The 22,819-nt window shown below is 37.7% G+C and overlaps 1 protein-coding gene across 12 annotated transcripts in view; it reads left to right on the forward strand.

Moving 5' to 3' along the window:
* Positions 1-22,819, forward strand: part of ccser2 (coiled-coil serine rich protein 2) — a 195,424-nt gene that overhangs the window by 132,752 nt on the left and 39,853 nt on the right. For all 12 annotated transcript variants that reach the window (XM_062975787.1, XM_062975788.1, XM_016995770.2 and 9 more), the window contains 2 exons: positions 9,345-10,802; positions 12,570-12,769. In XM_062975787.1, coding sequence (XP_062831857.1) covers positions 9,392-10,802; positions 12,570-12,769 — 1,611 coding nt within the window. In that variant the 5' untranslated portion in view covers positions 9,345-9,391. The remainder of the gene's footprint in view (positions 1-9,344; positions 10,803-12,569; positions 12,770-22,819) is intronic.

The following is a 22,819-nucleotide window of genomic DNA, read 5'->3' on the forward strand; positions in this document are numbered from 1 at the left end:
AATCCCATTGGCTTTCTTAGCAGCCACATCACATTGCTGGCTCATGTTTAACTTGTTGTCCACAAGGACTCCAAGATCTTTTTCACATGTACAGCTGTCTAGCCAGGTGTCCCCCATTCTGTATCTTTGCATTCCATTTTTTCTGCCGAAGTGAAGTATCTTGCATTTGTCCCTGTTGAACTTCTTTTTGTTAGTTTCGGCCCATCTCTCTAGTCTGTCAAGATCGTTTTGAATTGAAACTAATACTGGGCCCTACTCTAGTATCTATACAATATATACCGTAATTGTAAACTTCAATCTTTATACTCATTGGATTATTACCTTCATAGTTCATTACTCTGAACCACAAAATCTTATTAATGCATCACATTCTGAAGTACCCTTCTCTCAGGATAGAGCTTGATTTCAGCTGTCATTGCTGCTGCAGATTATCAGTTCGGCTGATCCCTCAGATAACATCTCTAGATCAAACAGATACATACCTGCCTACAACTTCTCCTGCCCTCTTCCTTTGAAAAGATCAGTATCTCTGGATTATAGTCATCGTCTCACTCATTCAGTCGTTTTCGACTCTTCGTGACTTCATGGACCAGTCCATGCCAGAGCTCCCTGTCGGCCGTCACTGCCCCCAGTTCCTTCAAGGTCAGGCCAGTCACTTCAAGGATACTGTCCATCCATCTCGCCCTTGGTCAGTCTCTCTTCCTTTTTCCTTCCTGGATTATAGTAGAAAGTTTAATTTAGAAACACCATTTCATTATCAGTTTTTCTTTTTCTATTACTATTATGTTTATTTATACCCCACTTTTTCTCTCCACAAGAAGACTCAAAGTCGCATTTAGTATGACAGATGCAAAGTGAATGTTCCACTTAATTTGAATGTTCAGTGCAATAATGCTGTTCATTAAATTAAGTGAGCTGATAGAACTGGTTGATAGATTGGAGATGGTAGTGTCCTATTGTCCTTATTTGAAGAAGTGCTCTGAAGTAAAGTATATTGTGTTAATTTAGATGAAGTGAATTTTCCAGTGACAATTAAAGTTACATGTCTGATATATTGTCCATATATAAGGCACAACTTGATTTATAATAATTAAAGCCTCAATTTCTTTCTTCTTTCTTTTATTGGTTTTCTGCTAAAGAGAGCTTCCTGAGAACCTTAACATTTCAATTCTAAGTACACTTGCAATATATTTTATTGAATGCAATGGAACTTATGTCCAATAAAGATGCACAGGATTGCACTGTAATGCTGCATTCCCCTATATGCACCTTCAAATGCCATTGAACATAATGAGGTTTCTTTTTGAGAAACATGTGTAACACCGCATTTTAAGGATCTGGTTATAAGATTTTCTAAAATAGCAAATGTTTCAGAAGAGGGAATCATAGTAAAAAAAACTTAGTTCCGTGGCCTGTAGCATGAAACCTTTATCTACCCAAAGTAACAGCTTCATTAGTAACTTTATCTCACTGGAACACTGTTATTTATGGCAACTAAGGTGCCAGAATCTTTTCTTTCATTTCCTTTTACTTTCAGTTTTGCAGTTACCTTTTTCTGTATCTATAGATCCGGTGGAAATGCTTTGAACTTGCTTCAGTAATGGCAAATTATAATGATAGGATTCTGTATGCACTAGGGATCTGAAAATAATAATAAAACTTTATTTATATTCCGCCCCCTCTCCCCGAGGGAAACTAAAACAGAAGGATGTTAATTTCCTTCATATGATCCTTTCTGGCGGGAAATCAGTAACATCCAAAATTTCTCTCTCTGATTGCTTATGTTATCTGAAAGGAAGCAGGTTATGGTACTGTTTTATTATCCGGGCGGAGACCACAAGGCAGCTTAAGACAGTGAACGATAGTTTATTTATTTATTTATTTATTTTGGGGGGGGGGGGAGAGAGAGATTGAAAGGGTTGAACCATTTCCCCTGTTTTCCTGTTATTCCCCCCACTCATGTCGCCATCGTTGAAACAACCATTATAACAACTTAGTTATTGATACACTTAATTGGATACAATGTATAATGATATAATTTAACTGATTCTAAGAGCTAAGTTTCCTACTAGCTGATAGTTGGGCATTTTAATACAGTAGTTGCTTCAAGCTTTTGGCATACTTAACCTCTTCAGTTATTATGAGTTACTTCCATTTCATTTTGATAAAATTTAATAGTTACTAGCTGTTATTATATATTATTCATATATTCTGTTACATTTAATTTGACATATCCCAAATTTGAAATTTAACAAGCAGTTCAAAGGAAAAATCCAAGGAGGGTCATATGGTCCCAAAATACATTATTGTGGAGAGATGAAATCTTGGGGAAGCAAGGGTGAGTCTGATGTAGCAAATGAAATAGGAGTAAATAAACCACCTGACTCTGAATATGAATGAGTAATTCCTGATTTAATAATGTAGGATGTGTTCCCAGCTTTAAAATGTATGACATTTTCATTTTAAATTAAGTAGTTCTGTATCCTGTTGCTGATGACACACAACTGTTGTTTTATTCTTCCATTGGAATAAATTTTGCCCACTTGTATCTTGACTATATGGTATCCATAATCTATATATATAAAATGATAAAGTTGTTTGCGCAGTGACTATAACAACAAAACTAAACATCCCAGAAATACGAAATTTGGCAACACAATGCAAAAGGCTTGCCTCCAGGTTACAACAACACAACCACACCACAAAACCACAATCCAGACCCACAACACTCACAACAACGCATCATGCGATAACAACACAACTAAACGCCCCAGAAATACAAAACTTGGCAACACAACACAAAAGCCTTGCCTCTCAGTTGTAACAACACAACCATACCACAAAACCACAATCCGGACCCACAAAACTCACAACAACGCATTGTGACGATAACAAATACAAAATTTGACAACACAACTCATCCACCTCCCCAATCCCTACATTCACACTTGGCCTCCAAAAAAACAATTACAATAATAACAATGACAACAACAACCAGAAGAATCAACACCATCACAGGCAAGAAACAGCCAGGCACTGAGGCTGAGAGGCCAGTCAGTGCTACACTGGGCCTCCAAAAAACAATACAGTAGCATCTAACTTATCCAACCTTCATGACCACAACAACAACAATAATAATAATAAACAGCTACACAGGCAAAACAAAAAAAAGACTATTGTACCACAATAAAAATATAAACCGCACTCAGCAGAATCAGACATTACAACTAACAACAAACCAAAGACAACAGGGATCTCAAGCAATTATCAATCAACACAAAAATTGAAGAAGGTAACAGACTTCAAATACTACTACTAATGTGAGTATAAAGAAGGGTGGAGGTCACAGCATCAATACAACCTAATGTAGACTGACCAACACCACCAGACTAAGCCACAGCAACGCGTGGCTGGGCACAGCTAGTGTTTGATAAAAAAAAGCTTGTATCTCATGAAAATGTATCTAATACTAAATTTCATCTGTTAATGTTATGTTTAATTCAGAATTGTTACACAGACAACTGTGCACATGGATATGCAGCACTGTCAGTGAACAGAGAAAGTAACACTTGTCTAAATTCAATTGCTGATCTCAACTAGAATAAGCACACTGTTGTTGTTTATTTGTTCAGTCGCTTCCGACTCTTCGTGACCTCATGGACCAGCCCATGCCAGAGCTCCCTGTCAACCATTGCCACCCCCAGCTCCTTCATGGTCAATACCATGTATCCATCTTGCCCTTGGTTAGCCCCTCTTCCTTTTTCCTTCCATTTTCCCCAGCATCATTATCTTCTCTAAGCTTTCCTGTTTTCTCATTATGTGGCCAAAGTACTTCAACCAGTCATTATTTCCTGGAGTATGGACTCGTTGGATCTTCTTGCGGTCCAAGGTACTCTCAGAATTTTCCTCCAATACCACAGTTCAAAAGTGTCTATTTTCCTTCACTCAGCCTTCCTTATGATCCAAATAAACACACAACTGAATGAAAAGTAAACAAATAAATCCCATTCATTGAAGAGGTCTACTCTAGTTAGGACTAACTGGATTTGATTCACTCTTATTTACCTTGAGAATTGTGTTTAGAGGTCCAGTAGTTTTGAGCAAACATGTTTCACTAGGGAGATTAGTTACACTTCTAAGAACCCATTAGTACAGATGTTCTGTAATATTTATTACATGTATTATATTACACCATTATGAGGTTTTCAGTCTTTTGCTAACAGTAAAGTTTTATCTCTTTGAAGTAGTTTTTCCAAAATTAGATCACTCCAAATGCATTAAATTTATCATGTTTTCAACAAAATGACCAGTTACAAGAGAATAGGCATAGGGAGACATTGAGAATTACATTAAGCATTGGCATGAGGGAGGGAAATTATTACATTTACTTCACATTTCTCAGAGCCTAAAGAAGAAATGTGTAGTCCAATTCTAAATCCTCAGGCAGTGATTTGGCTGCTGCCTACTATTCCGAAGAAATGTTTACATTTATCATCATCATTTAATTACTTATTAATCGCCCTCCATCCACGATGCTCTAGGCGATTTACAAGATAACTTCTGGCATAAAAATTATACAGGCTTTTCTGATATAAGGCTCCACAACACTAAAAGTGGTCAGTGGAAATGCTTCCTATATGTTGGAAATAGCAACCTTCTTCAAGCCTCCACTAGTAATTTGTTTGTATATGATTCTGTTTGCTTACTGTATTGTATATGTATGTGTTGGTATGCAGCTTTCATTTTATTCTATGTTTCTTGAGGTTGTGGGAAGGGCTGTAGACCACATGATCAGATCTGGGACTCCTGAGAGCTCAGACTCCATTTTAGAACACAGAGACTGATTAGACTTTTAGACTGTCAAGAGCAAACTCATGTTGCTGTTGATTGTAAGAAATATGCCCTGTGTTATCTGCACAGAGAAGCTACTTCAAATCCTATCTGTAACTGGATTGACAAGTCATGTACCTGTATGCTGAATATATGAAGGTTGTAAGTAAACCAAATATGTTACTTTTAATGAAGTCTACTTTATTTTTGTCTCTTGAGAGCATGATATAGAAACAAGATGTTTTATGAGAGAGTAGATATATTTTTGGACACTGAAAAGAACTCTTCTGAAGAATTGCAATATTTTGTGCATCAGCATAATCTCTGTTCCTAACAGATAAGAGACAACTAGGTTATCAATCTAACAGCTGAAAACCAAATTGTCTTGCATAAGTACATGTGATGATATATCATTGAAAGGAAGATTTTACTCAAAAATGAGTTTTTGGCTCTTCTCTGAAAGATAACACTTTTACAAAAGATTATGATTCTCAAATGGTTGTGAATGCCATTTTTTTCTAAAAGGCTATGGAGATTCTGGTTTTCCAAAAGGTTATGATTTCTAAAAGGTCAGGCCTTTCCAAAACTACATAGATTTGATTAATGCATTGCTCAGTACAATTCAGTTGTTCTAGATACAGAAGCCACGTACAATTGTGAATTTTTTTCTAACATGTAAAACAAAAAATACAAGAGCAGTTGAAGGTACACAATGCTACAACACTCTTCCCACTGCTAAAATGATTTTGTTTTTGTGGAATATGGAATAATTAGTGAGCAATCATTTTGAATAGTCACCACGTTTCTATTCATAGTACAGGGAAACATGTAATCAGTGGTTAGATGTATCTCATTGTCTTTCTGTTTTAGGTTTTGTACTTGCCTGAAGTAGAACAAACTTGGGGCAGGAATGGAGAATATAACGTTGAAGGGAACAGTGAGAATTTCACCATCCTGAATACCTAATTACCTACTATTTCAGTAGAATTTACATCTAGATACAAGTATTTAGGATTGCAGCTTAAAGAAGAAAAGTGTCTGTGGTTAGATCAGAGCACAATCTTAGTCTTTCATTTTGTTTTTCAAAACTTTTTTGTTTTGAACAGCTTAAATAAATTATTGAACCATTTAATAGTTATTGTCATTGTTTTAGTAAATCAAGCATTGATATTCAAATATAAAAGGTTATAATTTCTTTAGTAACAGAAGTCAAACTGAAGTTTGAGTCAAGGATTGTTTGACTTCTTTATTAATACACACATGAAATTCTGCAAGAAAACATATTTGGAGTAATTGTGTTGGCTATGTAACAAAATAACACAAAATCCAAAAAAGAGCCAAACTTTGGCTTCACAAGACATAGATGCCCTGGTTCACAGGACATGTTACTTTTCTGCTGCTAATGGAATTTAAATTTTACTGTTTTTGTCTTAGTTCCACTTGGTCTAAAGTTGAGCAGCCCCTGTCTGTAACCTAAAGTCTTTCTAGTTTACCTGAATTTCAACAGAGGCAACATCTAATACAAAATTCAGAACTGCAACTCCAGTAGTATCAACTTTTTTTCCTTTCTTTTTTCTTTTGTATGATTTTTTTTTACATGTTGAACCCAATGAAGAAGTTGAGCTTCAAAAACTTGGATTTTGTTTTTTGTGCATTTTTGTTGGTTAATAAATGAAATTCAGCAACATTATAATTGAAGGCTGTTTCAAGAGAGGCACTTAAAGTTTATGGTTAGAGTGATCAACAGTGCTGTTAAAAAGTAACTACCCTCAAGGCATAAAATATCTGATCTTGGAAGCTAAGCATGGTTAGTATTAAGATGGGAGTCTCAATGAATGCCAGGTGCTAGAGATGGTATTTCAGAGGAAGAAACTGGAAAAACTACCTTTGAGTATTCCTTGCCTATGAAATCTATGGTTGTTTGAAGTGGGCAAAAACGGCTATGTGATCACTTTTCATTTATTCAGGTATAGGGTTGCAGTAGCCTCTCAGTTGTATCCTAATGTGGATGTTGGGTGTTGTCTTTATATTTTTTTGATGTGTAGCTAGCATAATTCCACAGAGGGGAAGGTAACTGGTAGAAATATAAGAAGGAACTGCTGCAGATTGGAGATGGATGAATACTGGCTGTTTGCAAAGCTTCATTAAATGAAATGACTCTTTCATGTGACCTATATTTCACAGGCACAGATGTAGGTCATGACTAGCTGGAAACTACAGCAAATATATTGGTTGGAGATTGATTTGACTGTTGCAGTTTGACTGTAAACAGTTTGAAAAGCTTGACTTTCTTTAGTAAGAATGTTAAGGCTTTGTGGAAAGAAAATATATATCAATGTAAGAAATTTAATATGTTCTTACCCTTTTTCTTATAAATTTATTTTCTAAAATATAAATGTATTTTTGCAGCCAATTCCTGTACATTTTCTGTAAAAGATTATGGTAAGGATTTCTAGTTTTCAATTATCTCTTTCATATTTAGAACATAATACTAAATTTAGTGATCTGATAAATGATAAATCAGCCCATAGCAGAGCATAAAACCATTTGTACAAGCAGAAAATATAGATGTGCAGAATTTAAAACAATGAAACTACAGTATATTATTCAAAACACAAATATCACTATACTGTTGGTTATTCACATATTCATTCTTCAATTTTAAGTGGTATTTAAAAAGTCACCAAATATTCAATTTTTCATAGTTGCATAAGTTAATTCTATAATTATTTAGAAGGAAATTGTAATAATTGACAGTATACAGTTCATTTTGTCAACCTATCCATAATTTTAAGTCCTTTTCAGTAATTGGATTTACTATTTTATAAGAACACTAGCTGTGTCCACTCACACATTGCTGTGGCTTATGGGAATGCTTTGTTAGCCAGGTGGAATATCAGTGAATAGCCTTGCAACCTCAAAGCCTGGCCATTTTCTTCTTATGGGAATCCTTGTTTGGTGAGCTGGAATACAAAGGAATAGGCTTGCTGCTTGGAAGGCTGGATACTTGCGTTCTTGGGGAATGGTTTTTTGGGCTGCTAGAATTGCAATCGCTACTTCAAAGCCTGTCTGCTTACTACCTAGGGGAATCTTTGGTTGGTCAACTTCAATAGTACAGAGTACTATTCTATCAAGGTTAATCTTTTGTTGCACTGAATAGCCTTGCAGCTTCGATGCCTGGCTGTGTTATACCTAGGGAAATCTTGCATCTTAAAAGCCTGGCTGCTTTATACATAGGGCATCTTTGCTAGGTCAGGTTTGTTGTTTACTCCATGGGAAAAATGCACTTTACATTTATATATATATATATATATATATATATATATATATATATATGTGTGTGTGTGTGTGTGTGTGTGTGTGTGTGTGTGTGTGTGTCAGATTTTAGTGATACTAGTTGATCAAGTTTTCCTGTGTTTGAATTCAGAAAAACAATTTTGTTCACTTTTATTTGAAACGGCTGAGTGTATTCTACCTGTTTGATATATTCAGCTAATGCAACAATGTCATGCTTCTGTGGTTCTTACTGTCTCAGAAATGTATGGATAAGGTGCTGCTATTGCCAAAGAGTTCCTGAAAGTCTTAGAAATTTTCTTGGGAGAATAGCTGCATGGGGACCAAACTTATCACCAAAGAGCAGTGCCTTCTCAACAAGAGCACCAGGGCTAGTTGTTAAGAGAATGACATTCAATTTTGAATTAGGATTCTTAGAAGGTAAAAAGGATGCCTTAATGTGAAACCAAGGATTTTTATCTGCTATAATCTGAAGATTTTGGGTGTGCTGTTTGTTGTGATAAATCCTACACCCAGGCAGGTCACATCTCAGGTGTGAAATTTTATACCAGATTCACCACTGATGTCATATTTACACTGACTGCTTAGGTTAGTTTGAAACTGGTATAGAAAGAAGATGTTTTGGTGTGTAGATGATTACATTAGAACTGCTGGACTGGTTCGAGGCCTGGATGGTGATTACACAAATTTCAGGGGCTAACCTTGAACTGTTTCCAGGATCCTCAATATCTGTGGCTTGACAGCCAGGAAAAATGCAGGTCCCTGCGCGCCCCCCCCCCCCCAATATCCCCTGCCCATATGCACATATGTGGATCGGTGGAGTGCTTTGTGTGTCTGCACAGTTATCTGCATTCTCTGGAGCTGATTTTGCAATGTGATGTGATTTACACTAGAATATGCTCATGCACAAGAATGGTCAGTGTAAATGTGCTGCTTGTCTCATACAATATATACCATATATTTATTATGTTTCAATGCTTGCATTTCTCTCCCTTCTCCTCCTCAACAACAGTAGCAAAGTCAGTTGCATTTAGGAGATTTAGTTGGTTTCCAGTTGAAATATTTGCCCTTGTAAACAAATTTTATCCAACATGAATGTATAGATATATATATATATGGTTAAGATTTTATGGCATCACATTTATTTTAAGCAATCTGTTTTTTCTTTAACGTTTCAATGTGTGCTAATAGTAATCTCCTTTTCTCTCTTCTCTCTGTAGATCGAAAGAGACTTACAGAGCTATATCTCATGGATGGACTATAGCTTATGGAAGAGAAAAATCATATCAGAACAACCTTGGTCTCCAGGTTGCCAAAGTATGGAACAAAACCTGCTGGGAATATCCTACAGACAGTTTCAAATGGAACAGCTCTTAATTTATCAGGGAATACTCAGAGCATTGATAAAAACTTCAGCAAGCACAATGGCACTATTAATATGTCTTCCTTCTCTTTTAATTGGCGAAAATCAAATAAGTACCAACTGGGTGATCAGATCAGTAATGAATCTGGCTCCCATAAAAGTTCCAATGAAAGATTGACTGATTCTGAAAAGTGTCCTAAGTCTGACAGAGCAATTGGTAAAGAAGTGCTCAGGGTGGGTTCACAAAACTCCTTTTCCAAAATAGCAAAACAAAATAACATGTTTGTTTCATCTTCAGAAGAATTAAACCAAAAGTCTTTGCCTGGGCTTTCTAGTACAGCTACATTTACCAAAAGTACATTGTTAGGCAGGACTTCATATTCGGCACTTAACGCTTCAAAATCACACTTAAATGGAATTTGTGGAAATCGGTCAACTGTAGGGTTTCAGAGGGGTAGAGGAAATTGTACTGCTTCAAGGAGCAGCTCAGGGGAGAGTTTGTCAATGTCAACAGACAGTGTTAAATCTTCTTGCGAAAAAATGATTAGGTCACAAAGCTTTTCACATTCCATTCAAAGCTCTCTTGTGCCCCCTGCATCCTTAACCAGGTCACACTCTTTTAATAGAGCTGTGGATCTTACAAGGCCTTATCAAAACCAACACCTAGCTATTAGAACATCTCAGAGATCAAATCTGTTGTCAAGAAGTTTACGGCAGCTGGATGTGCCCAATAGTAATGAACCTTTAAGGTATGGGTTTGGTAGAACATACTCTGCTTTAGTCCCCCCTGCTTTGAAGAAACAGCAACTATCAAATGGATCTGGAGAGGCACCTTCTCTCAGATTTAGGACAGGGCGCCCTTCATTATTGAAGCCTAGCAATCAGCATTTGGGTAGAAAGATCCCTGTGGATGGAAATACAAGTAAAGATACTGGAAGCCATGCGGTGGAGGACTCAGTTTCAATCAATATTGCTGGAGGTGTTGGTGCAGGGGATTGTGAAAGAACAAAAGAGGGAGAAAGTGTATATAATAATTTTGGAGAAAGTGGCTGTAAAATATGCATGGACGGTGATGTGGATGAAATATCTATATCCTCCTTGTCCTCTTCTGAAAAAAATGATCTGAGTGAAGACTTTAGTGATGACTTCATAGATTTAGAAGATCCCAATAGAACAATAAGAATCAAAGAAGAGGATGTTCCTGTTCAAGAGCTGGAGCATGGGAGTAGAGTATCGTTAGAAGAACATGTGTCTTTTAAAGAACGTGAAAAAACCAACTGTAATTCTGATGAATGGATGGATAGACACGTATCCGGTAAATATGTGTGGTTATGTTTTTTAAAATATAAGAATATGATCTAATTGTATGATAAGATACAATATATTCATGTGATGCCCTTAAAGGTATTGCCACCATTCTTTTGCCTTTTAATGGGCTGCAGTCCCTGTACATTGTTTCTCATTTCCTGGGTTGAAGTTTCCAGGATGTAAGCCTGATTGAACTCAGTTGGACTTATTTTGGAGAGGGTATTTATAGGATTGAAAGTTAGGTTGTGAATAACAAAGGAGTAAAATCTTCCATTTCTTTTAAAAGTGTTTAGGCAGTCTTCAACATAAATTGGCTTAAGCCAATTTTAAAAGACTTGGATCTTGACCCAATGTTACACTAGTACACACGTGTTAAATAAAATGCAAGACCTATGGGGTGACTCTGGCTTGCCATATCGTTTCTCCATCTGATAGCTCGGATGGGACATACATGTGTGATGAAGAAGGGTTGGGGCGCATTGGAAGCATCCATCCATGTGGAAGTTATAACTCTTCAGAAATGAATAGTATAGTAAGGTTTTCAATGTCAAAGCAGTATAGTTAGATCTATACAATTACAAATGGTCCTTTGAAGGAAACTATCAGGCAAATGTGGCCCCCAGTGAAAATGAGTTTCGCACCCCTGCAAGATCTGAGCTAGTATGCTTACACTGAATTTAATAGTTTTGCAGGTAGCAGTGTATATATACTGTTTCTCCATGTACTAATTGTAAAACTATTCTTACAACATAAAATTATCTTAGGTTCCTCCCTCATTTCTGCCAGTGAAATGGGTCCCCTTAGACTAATTCCAGTTCACTTTTGATGATTTATACACTCATTAACAAGATATACGTGTAATAGTTCTAAGAAAGTTGTTTCTAAAAAAATGATTCTAAGGGTTAATGGGATCAGTTTGTACCCGTTATCATATTTTTGAAATTCTTCTGCACTTGGTCTTTTACTGTCTGATTTACTGAGTTTTTGATAGATTGGCAACAAGATGAGGCTCCTGACAAACTTCAGTCCAGTGGTTTTCAACCCTTTTGACTCCCTGAGCCCATTTTAGAATCAATTTATATGGCGCAGCCTTTAGGCTAGTGATTCTCAACCTGGGGTGCCCAGATGTTTTTGGCCTACAACTCCCAGAAATCCCAGCCAGTTTACCAGCTGTTAGGATTTCTGGGAGTTGAAGGCCAAAAACATCTGGAGACCCCAGGTTGAGAACCACTGTTTTAGACCTATCCTATGTCTTGATGCACTTCCAGGGAGCCCACAGGGGAGGTTCCAGACAGAAATGCAGAACTTTAAAAAATCTCTCAGAAATTCTAACACTACAGTTCATTCCTCTGAAGCTGTGTAGCTCTTCTGTATGAAAGTTATAAATCACCTTGTAAAGCAACATAGTCAGATGCTGCAATGTAAAACATGAGATATTCAGGAATTGGGGAAAGCAGAAATAATTCAGGACTTCTCAGCTACTTGTAAATTGCACCAGCTGTTGGGATTTCTGGGAGTTGAAGGCCAAAACATCAGGGACCTACAGATTAAGAACCACTGCTCTATAGTATTTTGCATTTCAATAATGTTTGCTGTTATCAACAGTTTTGTGTATTCTCCCAATATAAGGAACATATTTTCTCACAAATGTGGGGATCATACTGTATTGCAATTTTTAGTATGATGTGAACCTCCCTTTAGTATGCATATACATGCTGGAACAAACAAATATGAGTCTGTAGCTCAGATTTATTTGCTTTTGTTTAAATAACAGATGATAGGAGTGACAGTACAAAGCATCCAGCTGGAAACAATGTGGTTTCCTCTGACATGGACTACAGAGCTGGCTCTTCCTTTGAACTTTCTCCATCTGATAGCTCGGATGGGACATACATGTGGGATGAAGAAGGGTTGGAGCCCATTGGAAGCATCCATCCATGTGGAAGTTACGACTCTTCAGAAATGAATAGTATAGTAAGTACTCAATTCTTTGTCCTGCTATCTCAATTCTTTGTGTAATGTGTTATAAACAAAAGAGAATTCAAAGTGCAATTGATATCCGGTAAGGTGTGCAATGTGAACAACAAAAAGACATTATAACAACAACAACAGCTACTTTATTCTTGTATCCTGCCCCATCTCCCCGAAGGGACTTGGAGCGGCTCGCATGGGGACCAAGCCTGTAATACACAATAAAAGCACAACATATATTTTATTATTTCGTGTCAAAAGCATTGCATAATAAATAAATTTAAAAGTGATAAAATAAAGGAATCACAAACAGCTAAATAGTTTTGGACCAAAAGTGGGTAACAGCAACCACATTGTCCGTAGCTTTAAACAACTCCTCCTCCATGCATGAGGCAGGGCATTGTGGGAAAGCATACATATGAGGAGTTGTTTGTTCTGCTCCACAGTCACACAAGGTGGAGGATTCCTCCAGGTTGTGCCATCTTGCCAAGTTGTCTTTAGATCTGCCCAGTCCGCTTCTGAGTCTGTTTAGGGACTTCAAGTTGCCCATTGGTTTGCCCCTGGAGGCAGACCTTCCTGGGGGGCCATCCAGTTGGAATTGCCTGGTTTAGCTGCCCAGAGGAACAACCTTGCTGTTGCTGGGGGAACATCAAGAGGAGTGGTGGTTCTCATGAAGCCCTTCCTTGATTTGAGTCTGGTGGGAGGAGGCTGATAGTCATTCAGTGGGTGGCTTTCACAATGTTTGACCTTATTTCTCTCACAGTTAGCAGCAACTTCCCGTCGCACGTCAGGCGGGGCAATGCCAGCTAACTTGTGGAGTTTATCAATAGGTGTAGGTTTAAGGCATCCTGTGATTATTCTGCATGTTTCGTTCAGTGCTATGTCCACCTGCTTCGCATGGGCAGACTTGTGCCAAACAGGACAGGCGTACTCTGCAGTTGAGAAAGACAAGGCCAGGGCTGATGTTCTTATTACTTGTGGGTCTGCACCCCATGCACTGCCAGTCAGTTTCCACAGGATGTTATTGCGTGCAGCTACTTTGTGCTTGGTGTTCATGCAGTGTTTCTTATATGGTAGTGTTCGGTCTAAGGTGACACCAAGATATTTAGGATGGAAACAGTGTTCGAGTTCTTGGCCTTCCCAAGTAACTTTCAATTTTCTGTTGGCTTCACGGTTATGTAGGTGGAAAGCACACACTTGTGTCTAGGCAGGGTTAGCACAACATAGATACATACATATATACAAAGCATATAAAACATATAAGATCATGAAGCATATAAAATACAAAAAAACATGCTCATAGCAGATAACCAATAGCCAGGTGCTATAAATTAATTCTAAAAGAAAAGCAGAAATAATCAAAAGACTAGAGCATGCTAGGTAGTAATACTTCATAATACTATGTAAAAATTGGGAGTGTCATTACTAATGGAAAGAAGCTGTCCTGCTTTAAAAATTGTTTTATGGCCTACTTTAAGCAGTGTGCTGAGTAAATTATGCTTACTTCGGCATTTGTAATTGTTAATTGATGTAGTGAAGGATATTTTGTTACTGTTTAACTCACTAAACATTTTAATTTGATTTCAGTGTTTTCTTCTTGTAAGTCAGTCTTGTACTTAATAATTTTCTATATAGATTTGTTCCATTTGTTTGCATTCACTCAAGTTGTCAATCGCTTGGATCATAAGTGAATTGTAATCCAAGGCAATGAAGAGCTGGTGAGGATAGGAAAATTGGAAAGTGTGATGACTCATGGGCCTTGTAGTCCTGTTCCTAGTACTATTGTGGCAGACGAAGAGGAAAACATGGGATTTCCGCCGGTTCAGCCAGAGTCGGAGCCTCTCCACCTGGAGGATGTTTGCCCTCAAGAATTCAGCCAAACAGGCCTTGGGCAGAACTCCCCCCCCCCCCCCGTTTCCCAGGAGGGACAATTATAATAGAGATAGAGGAGTCAGGGAGGCTAATCGCCGGAGCCTGAGAATCGCTGCCAAACAACTAGCTGATTAGGTCTGCTTCCCTTGGGAAATTCTAAGGAGTCATGCATCTGGACAGAGTTGGGTTTCGCTTCTCGTTCTCTAGGGAAAGTGTTCTGTTGGCGGGAAAACGAGACCCTATATAGGGGTTTTGCCGCAAGGGGAACCTTGCGGAGTCAATTGATCAGCTTGAGGAGAGAGATCGTGTGTGGACTTCGTAACCCCAGTTCCTTGCTTCCCGGATCAAGTTCCAAGCCTGCCTTGTTTCGCGTTTTGCCACGGACCTTGCTTCATGCTTCATGCTTCATGTTTGCCTCGTTCCAAGTCTTTGATCTAGCCAAGAATCAAGTTTATTTTCCAGCCTTGTTGTCAAGCTACATTGGACTTTAAAGACTCTGTCCTTTCCCCACACTATTGCTTGGCAAAGTGTGTGTTTCGGTCAAGTGGATTAAAACTTTGAACTCTAATATCTTATATTGGACAATACATTTATGGACTATAATTGACCTCATCTGAAAGGTCTGCTTCTGAACTATATTATTCACTTGTTTTTATTGACTTTATATATTTCTTTAATAAAGATATTAGATAGATTCTGGCCTCTGTGTAAGGTTATTGGTGCTCTGCAGCCTGGGTCCTGACAGAAAGGGATCTCTATTCCCTGTCATGTCCTATTGCACTGTGTGAAAATGGAAGCAGGGAGAGGGTGTAGAACAAATTCCTGAGTCCTGTTAGCACTCACTACACATGGGCAATGTACTAGTGATGCAAGTGGATTTAGTGATATGTTAATAAATTGCCCATTACAGTATTCTGAATTATACTAGAACTAAAGTCTTCCAATGCCAAATTTTCTAAAGTGAGAAAGCAACCTCCTTCAACTAGCCAATTCCTTCAGCTTTGTTTAAGTCAGTGTTTAATGTATTCAATTTCTTCAGGCAGTCACTTGTTTAGGTATATTTCCAACCTTTCTAGGTTCGACCTTTAAGTTTCTTGCCTTCACACCTCCCACACACTCGCCCCAAAGACTAGACATTGAATACACTCAACACTGCCATGAGCATGTCTAAGAAACACAGGGATGAGATGAATATAGGTATGTTGGATGACTCCAACCCCTTTCTGCCTGCCCATGACTTGAAGGAACTTTGTCATTTTAAGTAATTGTGCCCTTTGGCTCTTGCTGGACATTGAAGATGGTTGGAATCATGAGCGTCAGAGGGAGGGAGGGAGGGAGGGAGCAAATAAAGAAGGGCCACCCGTTCACCTGGTTATGAACAGATAATTTATCTGGGCCATTGCTCTATTGTGAGTTTGGATTAATTCACATGAAAAGGAGTTGAATCCACCTTTATCCCAGACTATAGAGTCTACGATGGAACAGATGCACTTTTCCTAGGCATCTAGAATGATGATCTCCTTTGTGATAATGATCTGGGAGGATTTCTCCTTCAAACTATGTTTCCTATTTTCAGGTGGCTAACAGCAGGGAGGGGAAGTTTTCAGCTGAATTTAACTACATTCAGATACTATATTCTTGGAAAGTCAAACGTTGTATAAACCCCATCTTGGTGCAAATGTGCTCAAGGATTCAGGTGTCGTCGTCGGGTATCTTTCTATTGAGAAAAATAAGTTCTTAGCTCATAAGGATGCCATCACAGATCTGTTTCCTTCCAGCTACTCACTGAATGGGGGAAGAGAGAGACTTGTGGATCAAAATATTATTACTAAAACTACTCACTCACCTGGTAGACACTGACTTACTTTACAGCTCCAAGGTGCTATTTCAAAAGTCCCTTCTTGCTTCTTCCTTTCTAAGCAATTTCATAAGTACTGTTTAAGAAGAATTCTACAAGCCAGTCCCCTCGTGGCCTAGTTATCTCAGATTTTATATTATTTCTGTCTGGCAACACAACTGGTCACACATTCTGGTGGATCATGTTCCAATTACTACTGTTTTGATGTCACGTTTAGTATCTACCAAAAGTATAGAAGATACAAATGTGAGTAGATCAATAGATACTGCTCCAGCAGGAAGGTATAACAGCACTCCATGCAGTCATGCCAGCCACATGGCCTTGGAGTTGTCTACAGACAATGGCAACTCTACGGCTTAGAAATGGAGATGACCACAAATCTCCGGAGTCAGACACGACTAGACTTAATGTCAGGGGATAACCTTTACCTTTACTTATAGAAGGCACACTAAAGGTTAGGAAGATGGACAGGCCCGTGAGATGTTTTACTTGTCTACCTGTGTGTCATCTGCAGCATCAATTATAGCATAGATATCCTTTGTATAAATTTAAGAACTTTCAGCAAGGATTCATCAGGACAATATAAAGCTTTAAGCATAGAATTAATAGACCATTAAAAGTGACTGTCTTTGCAGCAGGTATCAGTATGGATATAATCCAATTCCGTTCAAGGGACCAACTTTCACTAGTACTGTGGGACAACATACTTGCTAAAGAAATAGTAAGCATATTCTGAAGCAAAGCACAACCTGGCATGTGCTCACTTGAAGACACTGTGGTTGAGGCTCTTCTGAGATGCTAAGAGGGAGTCCTGTCCTGGAATCACTTCTTGTAGTTCCTTTTACAAACTTAGGGATTCTATTCCCAGTGGTCCAAGAAACATTACTAACAGAGATAGTATCATGTCAGAATGACAACCTATGTTCATGCAATGAGAAGTCTCATAACATGTCACACAACAAATTTGAAGTCAGGAGCCTCAAAAGACATTAGACTTTTAATCAGGGTTGCTTCTAATCCACAATAAACCAAATCTACAGATTGTACAAAATGTTATCTGATAAACATTCATTGATTCTACATTTTAACTTCTGTTGATCAACAATTGCCTATCAACCTTGATGTGGAATATTTTTTAGCATCTTCACTCCTCTGAAACTTCCTGGTCTAATGACTGACTTCCAGAGTTGCAGTTGAATCTAGCTGAGAGGCTCTGCCCTTGGGGAAGATTCTGAAAGGGAAGGGGGAAGGGATATCCTAACTCTGGATCCCTCCCATAATGGCTATTTACAATATGCAGGCTAACCTTTCCTAAAGAAGGAGGAAAACAGAGGAGGTTTCTGTGGCAAATATATTACTGAACCCTCTGAACAAATCTTTTAAAGAAAACCCTATGACACATTTGCCTTATAAGTTGGTAACAACTTGAAGATGCACAACAATATGTTAATCCTTCCCCCAAAAAACTGTAATCTATAATAATTTAACAAGAGCAAGATAATAAATTAGTTTATAATTTCTTGGATTTTCTGAAATTATCTTTTTCAGAGATTGATGTTGCTGATTATATTACAATCCTGTGCTATCAGGACCAGTTTTAGAGAGGGATTGCATACTATGTCAGCAGTTCACATCTGAATTTGCTAGAACTCTAGGATGAGTGCCATCTCATCTCGTTCTAGTAAAAACTAGATGTTTTCTAACCTTCATATGACCAAGCACGTGAGAGAACATTTCTGACAAAATTTGATTAAGGGTTGAATGTCAGTTCAGTGTTTTCCATAATAAAGGCAAATGTAAGCAGTACACCTTCTCTGTAAATTCCTTATTCTCCTTTTAGAAATTCTTCTACTACTTGTTCAATTAATAATTAATTTGTCTTATTGGTTGTTTTATTATTTGTGGTGTATATGAATAAGTTGTTTAAACATACATATGTGCATGTGAGTGTGTGCGTGTGCGTGTGTGTATGTATATATAATCATTCTTTATCCTAGAACCCCTAACTCTTTTTTTAAAAAACAAAACTAGTTAAGTTTCTTGTTTTGCTGAACAAGTTCCTACATTTCTCTGGTAAATTCATGGAAAGATGCTAGGTGGCAGCACTGGATAATATTCTCCTGGTTAAAATGTTAAAGTCTTGATGGAATGGTTGCTTTCATGTGCTTTCTGTATTATTCTCTAATTATATATCAAAATGCACAGCACGGAAGGGCCATTTTGGGCTGTTTGGAATCTGTTTTAATTAGGGATGCACTGTTGTTGACTGTGTTTTCGTACACTTTTCATAATTAGCACTGTGCTAAATATTTGATTACCTAGCAGTTACCAAACTTTTATATTTTTCTGTTATGTCCTTGATAAAACTTTCAGGTCCCTTTGACACTACCCTGTTTCCATATTTTGTGATGTTTAAACAAATTGCTTCATCAACTTTGCTTTCATTATGATAACTTTATATTTTTACTTACAAATACTTCTTTTTTTTTTACTTACAAACCCGCTACTATCCACCTTGAAGCTTAAGATCATCAGATGAGGCCCTGCTCACAGTCCCGTCAGCCTCACAGGTGCGGCTGGCGGGGACGAGAGACAGGGCTTTTTCAGTAGTGGCTCCCCGCCTATGGAACGCCCTCCCCATTGAAGTCAGGCAGGCTCCCTCCCTCCTATCCTTCCGTAGGAAGGTTAAAACTTGGTTATGGGGCCAGGCTTTTGAATAATAATTGGCAGCATTAATTATTATCATGTACGCTGGAACTCAATCGACAGACCCAGTTTTTTCAACTGAACACGCCTACCTGTATTTTATAATGTATTTTATGAATATCGATGTAAGTTAATAATAATTTTAACTGATTTATATTGCACTGTATAATTTTTATATATGCGTTTTATTGTAAGCCACCCCTGTTGGGTGAGAAGGGCGGGATATAAATATTGTAATAAATAAATAAAATAAATAGAGAAGATTGACAAAATATAAATCATGCTCCTTGTTGGAATATAATTTAGGCCCCCTCTACACTACCATATAATCCATATTATCAAATCACATAATCCACATTATCTGATTTGAACTAGATTATCTGAGTCTAGGTAAAGGCAAAGTCTTTCCCCTGGCATTGTCTAGTCGTGTCCGACTCTGGGGGTTGGTGCTCATTTCCATTTGTAAACCGAAGAACCGGTGTTGTCCATAGACACTTCCAAGGTCATGTGGCCGGCATGACTACAGGGACTGCTGCTACTTTCCCACCAGAGTGGTACCTATTGATTTATTCACATTTGCATGTTTTTGAACTGTTAGGTTGGCAGAAGCTGGAGCTAACGGCAGGAGCTCACCCCGCTCCCTGGATTCGAACTGCCAACCTTTTGGTCAGCAAGTTCAGCAGCTCAGCGGTTTAATCTACTGCACCATTGGAGGCCCGAGTCTATCGTGCCATATAATGCAATATAAAGTAGATAACCTGGATTTTGTATGGCAGTGTAGAAAGGGCCTTCCTTTAATGCAGCAGAACACTGCTTGCGTAAGCAAAACTGTTAGTTGATTGATTGATATTTACCACCTTTCTTCCAATTTAGAAAGTATTTGCTGTTGTTTTTTAAATCTGCACATTCATTTTGATCTGCCTTCCATGTAAACTCTTAAGGGAACGAAATATTCTGTTTTTTCTGTAGCACAGAGCACTTTCAAAAGTATCTTCCTATTCTAGACTAACTCACTTGAATTCCTAAAAAATATGTGAAGAAAGCAATTTTAATTTAGAATCACAATTTGTACAAGAAACATAATTTTCTTTGGTTCTGACCATTTAAGTGCTTACTGATTGCAGGGATGTTTGGAAAGAATGCACAGATGGTAGTCCTTGAATTGATCCCTTCAGGAAGGAAAGGGAGTGTACTGAGAACTTTCAAAGACATTCTGTAGATTTTAACTCTTGGAATGCAGTTGGAAGCCCTTCCTTTGTAAATCTAATTGTATTGGTGAAATACAGCAATTCAATTCTGCCTGATTTGTTTTATTTTGCCTTTAAATAGAAATCAACCTACTGATATTTTACAGGGTGTTTGCCCAACTATTGCAACAATTTTGGAATATTTAATCATTTCAACCAATTGGGAGTTGTTGAATAAAATGTTAAGCATTCCTACAGGTTGCCAGGACTCCCTGAAAAGTGTCAGTTGTTTGGTAATGGTAGTGATTTGAAGTATTTAAAGACTGCAAGTACTTCTCCTTTAGCTTGGGTATTAATAATTAATACACTGTGGTACTAGAATTGGCATTGGAATTTTTAGAATTTTTCACAGACCTCTTTCAAACTTAAAACCAGCTCTCTAAGCTATGCTTTTATGGTTCTTTGGGCATATGGAAGCTATAGAAGGGAGAAACGAATGTGCCCTTCCTACATGGGCCCTCTACATACAACCCTCTTCTCTGAGTGCAGTGACAGTTAGAAAACTGTCTGCTTCAAATTTGAGTGTAAGCATCATATATTTTGTTATTCAAATCATTTCCCATTTTTCTGTTACTTGAGCATTCTCATAGCAGTTGTACATTGAGTTGCAGTCCTCTTAATTGGGGGAAACAAGCCTTGTTATGTACTCTTCTTACCATTTTCTTTGGAAAGATTGGTCATTCTACTCCAGAGCTCTGAAATATGCTTGTGGTTATACAATTCAATAATATCTATGTTGGGTTGTTAATGAGTTTTCTGGGCTGTATGGCCATGTTCCAGAAGCATTCTCTCCTGACATTTCACCCACATCTGTGGCAGGCATCCTCAGGTAGGCATTTCTGAGGATGCCTATCATAGATGTGGGCAAAACGTCAGGAGAGAATGCTTCTGAAACATGGTCGTACAGCCCAGAAAACCCACAACAACCCAGTCATTCCGGCCATGAAAGCCTTCAACACAATAGCTATGTTTCATTCAAATGTTAAAAATGCTTAAAAGAGAGACCTTCTAGATTCTTTAAATGAATGGTAGTAGTTTATTACTATGCTAAAACCCCACATAACTAGGAAAACACTTGTGTCTTCCAAACTTCCAAACGTATGAAAGCTGCACATATACCCCCCCAAGTTTAGATGTTGTTTTTGGCTGGAAAGCATAACACAGCGTCATAGGTGTCACACCCTGCCACGCTGGACAAATATAAAACTATAAAAAGCAATATGGGAAGAATGTAACTGGAAACCAAAAAATGACTAAGCTGGAGCTGGCAAGGACAGATGTATTTAAATCTTACAACTGAAGAGAAATAAGAAATAGTATATAAATATAGACACCAGAAAGATAAATGAACAGCACACAACTACTGACCTGAAGAGAAATTTCAGTGAAGAAATAGTAAATGTCTTGTTAAATGGAAATAGAGAATATTACATCCATTGAATAAATCTCTGGTCTTACAAGGTCTTTTCTTCCCTCCTTTGGGGAAGGGTTGTAATTGGGTTAAGCAGAGCTTTTTGCTCTCCAGAGTTAGTAAGAAAGGATGGGGAAGGTGGTATCTTTCAAAAGATTTCAAAACATTAGTTTCTCACTATGTGATTGTTTAGTTGACTTCAGAGAGACTAGAGATGCTGATTGCGATGTCAGTGGCTGCTGCTTCCTGATTGGACAGAAAGTTTCTTAGGCTGGAACTAATCTCTGACCTAATATGATTACCATGGTAGCTTCAATAATAACCTAATGTCCACCCTTTACATCTTGTTCCTGAAGCATTCGTTGTGACGTTAATTCATTTTTTTTTAAACTGTTCATCTTACTTTTTTCTCCCGTAAAGGTATGGATATTCCTGTGTTGTTAACTTCATGGCTAGCACCAGGAAACAATTGTATATGGGATATGATAGGTCAAAGTTAGCCCCATAAATTAAAGCTCCATATACAGTATTAAAATTAGTTTATTCGTATTATCTTGAGACAGTGCCACTGTTTAAGTCAGTAGCCAAACTTTTCTGTAATTATGTCTCATGTTTTAAGTAACAATTGTAACATATTAGCATACCCACAATTTTATTTTGCTCACTTGAGTACAGGATATCATTGAACTTGACATTGTGGCAGTACTTAAGGGTAATATGAGGGATTGCATCACTCAGATGTTAATTTATACTGAATTCTACTAGCTGACCTCTTGCGTTCTTCCTTCTTACTACTTCTAATATTTAACGCAGCTTGATATCGGAGACAGGTGAAGTGAAGAATATTTCCTATACATACATACTGCTGTAAAATAGAATTTGTAATGAGTAAAATTGTGATAGGAACCATGTATTTCAATTGGAAAATTGACTTTAAAGGTACATAGAGAGATATTGTC

This window comes from Anolis carolinensis, chromosome 3 (assembly GCF_035594765.1).
Source record: "Anolis carolinensis isolate JA03-04 chromosome 3, rAnoCar3.1.pri, whole genome shotgun sequence".
NCBI classification, from domain to species: domain Eukaryota; kingdom Metazoa; phylum Chordata; class Lepidosauria; order Squamata; family Dactyloidae; genus Anolis; species Anolis carolinensis.